The 11,504-nt window shown below is 37.9% G+C and overlaps 2 protein-coding genes across 2 annotated transcripts; both read left to right on the top strand.

The window, feature by feature from the left end:
- Positions 1-121: 121 nt before the first annotated feature.
- LOC101173852 (deoxyribonuclease-2-alpha) lies at positions 122-3,580 on the top strand. The gene is made up of 7 exons (XM_004067867.4): positions 122-451; positions 960-1,054; positions 1,133-1,295; positions 1,377-1,458; positions 1,535-1,693; positions 1,770-1,961; positions 2,953-3,580. The coding sequence occupies exons 1-7, from the start codon at positions 440-442 to the stop codon at positions 3,315-3,317; spliced, it is 1,068 nt and encodes a 355-aa protein (XP_004067915.1). The 5' UTR covers positions 122-439; the 3' UTR covers positions 3,318-3,580.
- Positions 3,581-5,208: 1,628 nt separating this feature from the next.
- rpf1 (ribosome production factor 1 homolog) lies at positions 5,209-11,174 on the top strand. Its single transcript, XM_023954147.1, has 9 exons — positions 5,209-5,544; positions 6,717-6,773; positions 6,859-6,939; positions 7,026-7,121; positions 8,310-8,463; positions 8,834-8,916; positions 9,054-9,235; positions 10,485-10,611; positions 10,742-11,174. The coding sequence occupies exons 1-9, from the start codon at positions 5,293-5,295 to the stop codon at positions 10,781-10,783; spliced, it is 1,074 nt and encodes a 357-aa protein (XP_023809915.1). The 5' UTR covers positions 5,209-5,292; the 3' UTR covers positions 10,784-11,174.
- Positions 11,175-11,504: the final 330 nt, after the last annotated feature.

Genomic DNA, 11,504 nt, shown 5'->3' with positions numbered 1-11,504 from the left:
TACATCCAAGTTATGCTGGCAGGAGTTATGCACACACACCCAAATCATCCTGTTGCTCAGCAGAGAAAAAGGCCTAACAGGTTCAGCAGGCTGATTCAGATGATTTCAGAGAGAACTTCTGCTCTTCTGTCCTGCAATACAGAGGAAATGCCAAACGGGTGCAGCGTTTCAAAGAGTTTCACATTCAGCTTTGCTTTTAGATCGATTGCCGTACCTTAAAGTTTCCTGTTTGTGATCAGGCTTTGTTCCTCAAAATCAAAAGTAAACTCCACCAGAGACAGACAAGCTACAGCAGGCGTGTTACCAGGCTGAGCAAAATTTGGAAATTAAATAAGAACCGAAACTGTAACGTGCACTGTGGAGGTGTAGCTGTTAGTTTCGTTTCCAGCTTGATGTGATCCGACCAACGCAGTAGAACACAAGACTTTGAACTCAAGGGATGGCTGCAAGTGTAAGTGACATATTTACATATTTGCAAAATATCATAGAGTAAAGTGATTGTATACGGTGTTGTTACTTGAAGAAGCTGCAGGAATCAGATGGTTTTCATATTACTACCTCTCTGCAAATTCACTGCAGTTCATCATAACACTTCGAAAAAACCAAAATATTTAAATTTCACATACACTTCCTTTATAAAATTCAATTTCTCAGCCAAAAGACAATCACATGCCCCCGTCAACTGTCTCTATTAATTTGTAACGCTTTGAGTTGAACATGTGCGATTTATTTATCTAAAAAAATGTTTTAAAAAATGGTCTAAAATTCTTTGAGTTTCTTCTTTATTTTGATTTTTCTAATACTGTCAACATGGCAGCTCACTGAAGGCTGTCATGGTCGCTGCCAGGAGCCCGTTTGACTCACACGACCAGGAAGTGGTTTTAAAACTCTCCCACTCCCTCATGTTTTTTCCCCCCCATTCTTTTGTTCTATCTTAACCACTATTTGGTGTGTTCCAGGTGTTAATAAAAGTCCTTGTCAGTGTTGGGATCTTTTTTCATGGCTGTCAGTCAGATGTGAGATGCAGGAATGACCATGGAGTCGAGGTTGACTGGTTGGTAGAGTTAATTTTCTTCGTTTCCCGTTGCATCATGGAAAAGTTCAGAAAATGATGTTTTCTTCACTCCATCAGGTACATCCTATACAAGCTGCGTAATACACAAAAGGATGGCTCGTCATATTTATACATGGATGAGAACACCAACGGTTGGACAGTCAGCAATCAGAAAATTGACAGCAGATCTGGCTGTTTGGGGTGGACACTGAAGCCACTGCTTGACTTTTATGTCAAACAGGTATAATATAAGAGTCTGTCCCTCACCAGAGGGAAAGCCACACATTCAATGGGTTTTTCATCTTTGTTTTTTTTTATTCAGACTGAAGGTTTTGGATACTTGCTCTACAACGATCAACCTCCAAATCCATATGTTGCTCCTAAATCATTTGGCCACAGTAAAGGTGCCCTCTCCCTTTTTGAATGAGATTGAAATCTTCCAAAAGTAAACATGTAAAAAGCTGTTTTCTGTGCCTGAAGGGGTTGTGATGTTGGACAGACAAACTGGAGTTTGGCTCTCACACAGTACACCAAGATTTCCAACTTATCGTAGTCAAAATTTCTGGCCAGAAAGTGGAAACGCAAACGCTCAAGCGTTTATGTGCATCACGTTCCCCTACGCTCAGTTTGAAGCAATAGGTAGGTGAAGCCTATGAATCCCCAGCTTGTTTCATGTTTAAGGTTTGAACAAAACTAAACACGAATGTATTTTCAGGGCTGCAGCTGAAGTACATCCATGCTTATTCTTTTGACTCTCATGTGCCACAAGTGTTCCACATGGAGCTGCAATGCGTTGCACAACGAAGTTGTTACCCAAAAAAGGAACCCTGGTTCAAAGTAGCAAACTTAAAATCCATGGGGGGTCACAGCTTCCTCAGTTTTGCAAAATACACACGCTTTAAGGATGGTAAGGTTTGATACCAAAGATGTTACTATTTTGATGCTAACTGTACCTTAAAAATTAATTCAATAAATATAAAATTGTGATTTATGTGCCAAAATGCCTTCGACATACAGTTTTCAAGCCAAACATCACTGTCTAAACAGATTTATTTTTCTCTTTTGGAATTTTCCACATTTGTTATCCGGTAATGATAAAATCCCCAAAAGGTCGATGGCCTGCCTGTATGAAGATCTGCCTGAGCTGAAGATCTTTAAATCATGGGAGTGTAAAGATTAGTTCTAACAACCATTCGATTCATATAATAATATGTGGTTTCCAAGACGATTCATAGTCGATATTGGTTCATTCTGAATGATCTGATTCACTGATCTGAAATAGATCTTTAGCCAAAACTTCAAAGCCAAAATGTTTCAGAGAGAAATACATACTGAACAGTTATGGGGAAGTTTTCCAGATTCCTTCTATTTCTTGCAAGATTATCAAGTGTAAAATGAATAGGTATACAAACAAACAAGTAAACAAGAATTACCGTAATAGCAAATCTATTTCCTTTTGAAACCATTTTAAAATGTTATAGGTTGATTCAACTAACAACTTGCCTCAGACAGATCGATCTGATTGGATTATATGAATGTAAATCAACTCGTTCATGTATTGTTACACACTTAATAAATCGCTCAGAAACTGGTAAAGAAACTGCAGAGATCCCAAAGAGAAATCTTACATGAAACACAATGAGAACATTTTTTTCCTGTGAAAACTACACCGACCAATCTCTTCAGTTTTTTTTACTTGGTTTAAACATTTTTGACAGAAAAAGAATTTTACAAAATAGCATTTCTGTAATGTAATTCTGCATTTTGTTTTACTGTTAAACTCCAACCACTGACTACCTATTGAATAGGTCAAAATGAATCATTTCAAGACCCCCTGTCGGACACAGTGAAAGCAGAAACCGACATCATTTCCTGTTTTCTTTCCTTTGATTCTGCAGATCTTTATTCTGGACTCATAACCAATACACTGCCATCCAATCTCTATGTCAAGAGTTGGGGGAAGATGCACGATTCCTTGGCCTCCAACTGCAGCTCCAGCATCCCTCATCATGTCTACAACGTGAAAACAGTGAAGTTACTGAAGCGTGACTTCAATGACACGGTTGATCACTCCAAATGGTGCGTGACCTCAGATGAAAACTGGACCTGTGTGGCTGATATGAACAGGGAGACGAGTCAGATGGGCAGAGGTGGGGGCGCCTTGTGCATGGACAGCTACGAAGTGGCGAAGGCTTTCAGGTCAACGATCTCTGCGTATGAACCTTGTCAAACCCTTTCTACTGCTTCTAAGAGAGAACTGTGAGATGATGTGAAAACCCTTTTTTGCTATTTTAGATTTGATCAAGCTGTCAGAATGTCTTAAAATACGATAGAGTGGGATTTCATCATCATCAGTTGCTGAACTACTTCCTGTTTGACAAGCACAAGAGATAAAGCTCATCTCATATTAGGAGTTTGTGCTTTTGATTTGCTAAATTAAGACCTCATAGATTGATAATAATAATGATAATAATAATAATAATAATAATAATAATAATAATAATAATAATAATAATAGTAATAATAATAATAATAATAATAAACTTGATTTACATAGCTCCTTTCAAAATAAAAAATAATAAAGTGCTTCACAGTAAAAAACAGAATAAAATAAAAAAAGAATTAAAAAGAATTGTGGTCAGAAGATTTTATTCTCTCAAAGTGATGGCATTGTCTTTCTTCTTGTTTTTTAAAAAACAGGAAAACAATTTTCAACGTTTTTCTTGGTACCTAAACCATTTTACATTTTTTCATTAACAGACATTTTAATTCAGAAAAGCTTTTAGTTGATGTTAGTATAAGAGTTTCATGCTGTCTTTTATTTTTATACCCCACTTTGGGATTTAATTATGCAAAAAAAAATGCTATACAAATAGAAATGTTTTGATTTACTTGCTAACTATCATGATTTTTTACAATTGTTTTCAAATAGTATTTTTTTCAATTTTTCAATTTAAATCAGGAGCAACATTTGAATAAATAAATGCTCAGAAATGTAGTGTTATTCTTAATTTTCTTTTTGTCCTCCATCATTGGGAGAAATGCCACAAGAACATGTTAAAAACACCAAAAACACGATTTCCATTTGAGTGGGTCTTTAAAAATCCTAAATCTCGCTTGAATTAACAACAAAATTACAAATATTTACTTTGTTCTTAGAGTACACATATGTCTGAACGTGTCAACGGCTTGACAGAACTGTGTCTGTGTGAATGCAATCAAGTATTCACACTGTTGGTTTACACTTCTCTTTAGTATTTCTATGTTTATGCTTGTACAGTTTACCCCTTAGTTTCGGGTAAACTATTATTATTATTATTGTTGTTGTTGGGTTTGAAGCTCACTTACCAGAAGCTGTCTAGTCCCCTCAGATCTGGTCACAGATCAGATCTCCTGGTTCCTCCTGTAGTTTAAAAGCTGATTAACTGATTCAGCCATTTGTTTTAGCTCATTTTGTGAGTAGCAGCAGTCAACACTCTTGCTTTTAAAATTGTATACACTGCAATATCATGAAAATGGTGTGAATGAAGTGCGTTTTTTACAGATCCGCATTCACATTTAAAAGAAGCCTTAACCTTTCTACTTACAGTCAGGATGTGTCTTTGTTTGTGTTCCAACTAAAGGATATGCAGAATTGTAACCAAAGACTGGGGGGGGGGGGGGGGGGGGGGGGGGGCGCTTGTTCATCCACTCATACATCCATTCATTAAACTTAATTCTAATTTGAATTCTTGTGTTTTATTTCTATTAGTGGTCTAATATTATGTTGAGCACATACACATTGTGGTTATTTTTGTGATACTGACTCTTGATCCCTTTAAGTGCTTAAATGCGAATATTAGTGCTTTACTTGCTCTTAAAACCAAATTCATTGTCTGCTGTTGTTGTATTTTCTTGAAGCCATTATTTAAAAAAAATATACGTTCATAGAGTTTAGAAGTTCTTTCTAAGTGATGGGAGGAGTCAGTTCATGGTTTTTCCAATGTATGAGATATTTTTGAAAATGTTTGTGTTTTCAATGTTTGTATGTATTACATGTTTAATGTTTAATGTTTGTATTACAGTTCTTACTTTCTACCTCTTTGCCAGTAGAGGGCGCTATAATTATATCAGCGGCCTTACCTTGTTTACATGGTTTCCGGAAGTAAATAGACAGACTTCCCGGAAGTGAAAGAAGAGTCCGACTGTCCCAGCTGCACATGTGAGAAAAAAAACCAAACACAGTTAGCTGATTTAAGATGGATTTTAATGAAGTTCCCGTGACCAGTGAAAGAAAATCTAAGAAAAAGAAAAACAAAAAGGCGGGGAATAAACGAGTGAGTGAAGCGGAAAACGGAGAGAGCGCCGGGGTTGAGAAGAAGAGCGAGGAGAAGATCATGGAAAACGGCGAGTCTTCGGCTGCGTTTCCTCCAACCTTCAGCGTTTCTGAGATCAAAAACAAGCAGCGGAGACATATGATGTTCATGAAGCTGAAGCAGGAGAAAAGAAAGGTGAAGCGAACCTATAGATCTGACAGAGAAAGTCCAGCTGGAGTCCAAGGATTTACACTAATGCACATTGCTTTACTTTTTCAATCTACATTTTTATTGTAATCTGGTTTCACCTGTACAAATAAAAAACGTAACATGTAGATTAACACAGACGGATATTTGTAGCGTTTTTTTGCCAAATATTTTTCTTATTCATGTTTGATTTAAGCATTTTAGTTTACAAAATAAAAGCACCATAAAACAATATGTGTAATCCCCAATCATTCCATTTTCATCACTCTAAAAATTAGCATATTCTAAGGCTATCCAGTTTAAATATATATTATTAATTATGTAACATTTTAATTTAAATATTTGTATATAAAATAACAAAACAACAATTTAGATAAATGGAACAAGATGCTCCACTAGCGTGGTTCCTTCACAAGACCTCACTAGACTGTGCAAATCTTTAGCAGAAATGATTTGTTGTTCTCTGACCACAGAGGAAAAGCCCACAGAGGGGTAAAGTATGCTTTAAAGACAGGCTAAACTTTCCTGCCGCCACATTAGCTGGTCAGTATAAGGATTGCCAACACCTATTCATGCCGTTGTCATCACAAATCAGGTCAGTAATGGAGCGCCTCAGTCAGGTAGCACTGTTCATGCCCACTGAAAAAGATATTAAAGTTACCTTTTCATTGTTTCTCACACATCTGGACAAGTGACATTTGATCCGTCCCCTGTGGGAGGAGTGAGCTCCAGACACCATGTAGTCCTTTAACCCCCAATTCAACCCCTTAGTGCTGAGTGAGGCACTCGGAGTCTCTGGTATCACTCGACTGTGGATTTGAACTCACAACGTTACAGGCTCAAGACGGACACTCTACCACAGGACCACTGAGATACATAGGCCTCAAACATGTAAAAATAGTATGAGACAAGTACCGGTACAAAAAATTCAAGCAGAATCATTAAACTGTTTATTATTCTCAATCAGTTGGTTTTCAGAAAAGTATAGAACATATTACCTGTTGTAACATATTTCAGTTTTTTACGATTTCAAATTACTTTCTGACAAATTCCCGTTTAATGTCTGCAAAATGTGTACAAAGCAAGGAATTTAAAATATTGTTGATTTGCACTGTTTTTAGAATTTACTCCTAATGTTGTTGTTTGTGATTCTCTTTCAGCAAAAACTGCAACTCAGGAAGAAAAAGAAGAAAGAAAGAGCGGCTTTAGGTGACAAGGTGAGGCCTTTTCTGTGGCTTTTCTTCTTTCATGAAAAAGATTGAAAAATATTGGTAAGAATATTCTTGATTTATCCCGTTGCAGGCGCCACCAAAGGAAGTCCCCAAGACGATAGAAAACCAGAGAGTGTTTGATGAGACAACAGTTGACCCTGAAGATGAAGAGGTGTGGACTCTTTTTTTTTTTTTTTTTTTTGCTAAAAATAATAATTTTGTTACTGCAAAGCAACATCTTCTTTTTGTCATTACTAGATTGCGTTTGATGAAGGAACCGATGAATTTTCTGCCTACTTTAACCGACTAACCAATCCACAAGTTCTAATCACAACTTCAGACAGACCAAGAGGGGTGAGTGGATCAAAAATTCAGAAATGTAATGCTGTTTTCTCTTATTTATATTCATGCATTTTTGCTAATATTACTGAGATAACAAAACACAGTTAAAAAACAAGCACTAGGCATTTGTGTTGATATTTTTGCAGATTTTTCCAGGTGTTTCCTCATAGGCCGCATTTACACTGCATGGTTCAAGTGACCCCATTCCGATTTTTTCCTCTCATGTGGCACAGATCGGATATGACCGGTGAACGTGTAAGAAGGAAAAACCGCATGGAATCCATTTTTCTCAGATCGAATTCAGGCCTCATTCATATGTGTAAATAAATTGGAAACGAATCAGATATGTGCATTTGCGTGTGCCATGTAAGCAGACAAATCGGATGTTCCCCAGTAAATGCGAGACGTACGTCAGTGACGTCAACTCAGGACACCACCACCTGAGATCACATGACTTATTATAGGTGCTTTTGTGCGCTGATTTTGCTGTTCGAGGACAACTGGAGCCCCATCAGTGTGTTACCTTTCAGCCTCAGGCTTCAGAGTGTAGTCGGAAACCGCTGTTATTTCCGGTCCGGTCCCGGGTGGGACGCAAACGGTAACTAATCAAGCGGGACACTGTTGCTCTGAAACAGGCAAGAAGCCGTTTATTTCTTTGCTTGGATCAAAGCATGAAGAGAGAGCACATAAGCCGGCCGAGCAGCCCTCCTTTTTCCTCTCCTGCGCATCCCCTCTCCTGCCTCATCCTGGCTCCTCCTTTCGTTGCTGTGTTGCCTCCATGACAACCGCAGTCACACACAACAAAAAGGGGAGGGTTTCGCCATTTGGACCAACACGCATCTTCTAAATGTCCTTTTATTACTGTTGTGATTATTATTAAGGGCCTACTAGCTGATAATTTTTTTAATTTGTGTGGTCAGTGTTCAGGTCCACGGGAGGTGGAAATGCTGCTTCATTTACGTAGTCCTCAGAACGTCTACGTTTGGTAGTGTCAGCATTGTATAGTGTAAATGCAAAAATTGGATATGGGTCACTTTTAAAAGATAATGTAAGCGGGTCGTTAAAAAAATCGGATATAGTCAGAAAATCGGATTTGGGCATCATAACCTGCAGTGTAAATGCAGCTATAGTGAATCGTTTTCTTGTCCTGATGACCTTTGACCTGTAGTGGCTCAGCGCACTTTAATGTGTTTCTTCCAGAAAACTGTGAGATTTTGTGAGCAGCTGGCTTCAGTGATCCCAAACGCCCATGTTTATTACAGAAGAGGTTTGGCCCTGAAAAAGATCATACCCCAGTGTGTCGCCCGCAACTTCACATATCTAATGGTCGTCAACGAAGATCGCCTTGTGCCCAGTATCCTTACAAGTGTCAATATCAGAGGATTAGAATGCCTCCAATGAATAGAAAGGCTAATTTAATAGATTCTGGCAAAACTTTACTGTTTTGTACTATTAAAAAAAGTCTGAATATGTCAAATTTGGTTAAATTCTGGGATGAAGTATGAGTTTTAGTTGATTTTAAAGACTATTAGGGAGCTTTTGCCTCTAAACTTGATTTCATTGATTATCTTCTCACAACATGCAACTTCCCATTCAAGTCAAAACGTAGTTTAAGTGAATCACTTTCTTTTATATTCACAACCGTTTCTGATGAAACCTGGAGTGAGATTGAAGCTTCAGCACTCGGCCTTGTCGTGAAAATGACCTTTAACGGTTTCGTTTAGACGGATTGGTTCTTTGCCATCTTCCAGATGGACCGACTGCACACTTTAAGGTCAGCAGTGTTCGCCTACGCAAGGAGATAAAGGCAAGTAGAACCACATTGGAGGCCACACGGGTTTTAAAGCTGCTTCAGGAAAACGCTTCTGTCCAAATCTCTGCAATGTTCTTTTAATGAAGCGAGCGCCGTGAAACCTCCTGTATGATTTTTCCGTCTCTCCATAGAGGCGAGGTAAAGATCCGACTGAACACTCACCAGAAGTGATCCTCAATAACTTCTCCACCCGCTTGGGACACACCATCGCCCGGCTATTCGCTGCCCTTTTTCCTCAAGACCCAAACTTTGTCGGTCGACAGGTTGCGACTTTCCACAACCAGAGAGATTTTATCTTCTTCCGATTCCACAGGTAAAGAGTCTGTACACTGCAAATGTACGCATTACCTTTGTACAAAGCTTTATGATCAGTACTCACATAATCAGAGGAGCCCCGAGTTTTGCATGTTACCGTTAGTAACACAGCCCGGCAGCAGTTGGTGATTTCAGAAAGAATGGTTCTGTATTTTTAACCTTGCACATGTAACCCTTGTGCTATCCTAGGCACTTTAACATTGGGAGTTGGGTCATCTAGACCCACTAGACAGTGCACTGAACCTTTATCTTCACTAATTTGTGATCTTCACTGGTGTCCATGGATTACATGAAATCTTTCCACCTTTATCCACTTTTGTCATGGAAGGGAGAACACGTCAATGTAAGGGGGGGGGGGGGGGGGGGGGGGGGGCATCTAAGATAGCACAAGGGTTAAAGTTGTTTTCCCACCAGATTTTTTTTGGTATTTGTTTTTTTGGATTACAAATAATATGCTTGAGAAAAAAATAAAAAGAAAATAATCAGTAATTAGTATCATAACTGGTATTAAATATTTATGCAAAAGACAATATTGAATCTTTAGTGTGGTATCGCCCATTTAGTGAAAATAGAAATGGCCCTAAACAGATTTTAGCATTTATTTAACACAGGCTTTCCTTGACACTTCAGAAATTTACATTGAAATCATTTTAAAGACCCGCTCTGATATTCTTTTGATCTATTTTCAAAGCGTTCCCAGTGATCTTTTAATGATAATGCCGTTTTATGCCGAATTCAAAAAACCTGCGTCGTTTTCTCAAATAAGCTTTTTCAAACGGCATTTTTTTCATCTGCTCCTGGTTCACAATGATTTGAATGAAAAAAACACTCAGAAATCCAATTTTAAGCTTAATTTTTCTTTATATATGCCCTCCATCATCAGAAAATGTCAAGAAGAACATGTTAAAACATCATTTTGATCAGAGTGGTTAGGGATCTTTAAGTAGTTTGATAGGGTGTCCAAACTGATAACTAAGTTTAGCTTAAAAACACCGGGGGGGGGGGGGGGGGGGGGGGGGGTTGTGTCGTAAACAAAGCAGTTAGATGTAGTAGTTCATGTCCAAACGAAGCACAAAACTCCTTTTTCTGTGTTCTTATAGTTTCTCACAAAAATCCAGCAGGATCTTTTTTCTCCTTTAAATTCTATTTTGGATTCTCATTCCAGTTGGATAAAGGAAAAGGTTTGTTTTGTGCTTTATATGAAATCTACCTCCCTATCTACATCTACTTTTTTATTGTTTTTGCAGGTATATCTTCAAGAATGAGAAGAAAGTGGGCATTCAGGAGCTGGGGCCTCGCTTCACTCTCAAGCTGAGATCTCTTCAGAAAGGCACCTTTGATTCAAAGTATGGAGAATATGAATGGGTGCTGAAGGTAGGAGCCTTTAGTCTTTGTGGGTTTTCTTATTAGCAATAGTTGTTTTTACAAAAAAATTTCAATTTTATTTGTGTTTAACCTAATTTTATTTTCTCCTGATTCAAACACAAATGTTCTTGTTTTCCAGCGCCATGAGATGGATGCCTGCAGACGGAAGTTTCAGCTTTAATTTCCAAATCTGCTATTCCAGACAAAGATTTATTCATTCATTAACTGATTTACTCCTATTATTTTTTGGCTTGCATATTTTTTTCTTTTTTTAGTTGGCCTGCAGTCTTTAGAGATTTTAGAAGACTGTTCCAAATGTCTGTCTTCTGACTGTTCAGGATTCTCTGCAGCAAGTGTCCATAAAATGTCTTTGCTTGTTACAACATGACTGTGCTTGAGCTTAAGTTGGTGGTCTCAGTTTTCACAATATTTAATCAGAATACAGTGGACACAAATATATATATATTTTAAAGGTACATGCAGATGCAGGGTTCTTGATGGAAGGAAAATGTCTTTAGCGCTGAACCTCAACGCTCACTTCAACACAAATGATTAAAAAAAGAAGTTAAAACAATAATTTTATTGTTTTCAATGTAGAAAGGATGACACAATTCTTGATCAAAAACTAAATTGTGAGGACAGTGAAACAATTGTCATTTTTTTTAGCACATTTAACCCTTGTGCTATCCTAGACACTTTAACATTGGGAGTTGGGTCATCTAGACCCACTAGACAGTGCTCTAAACCTTTTTTCTTCAATGACTTGTGATCTTCACTGGTGTCCATGGATTACATAAATCTTTCCACCTTTATCCACCTTTATCATGGTAGGGAGAACACGTCAATGGAAGGGTGGGGTCATCTAAGATAGCACCAGGGTTAAAATGGATTTTCACCCCCAA

Source organism: Oryzias latipes, chromosome 4 (genome assembly GCF_002234675.1).
Source record: "Oryzias latipes chromosome 4, ASM223467v1".
In the NCBI taxonomy this organism is placed as follows: Eukaryota; Metazoa; Chordata; class Actinopteri; order Beloniformes; family Adrianichthyidae; genus Oryzias; species Oryzias latipes.
Note: the sequence above shows the minus strand (reverse complement) of the source record. Positions and strands in the feature narration are given on the sequence as shown.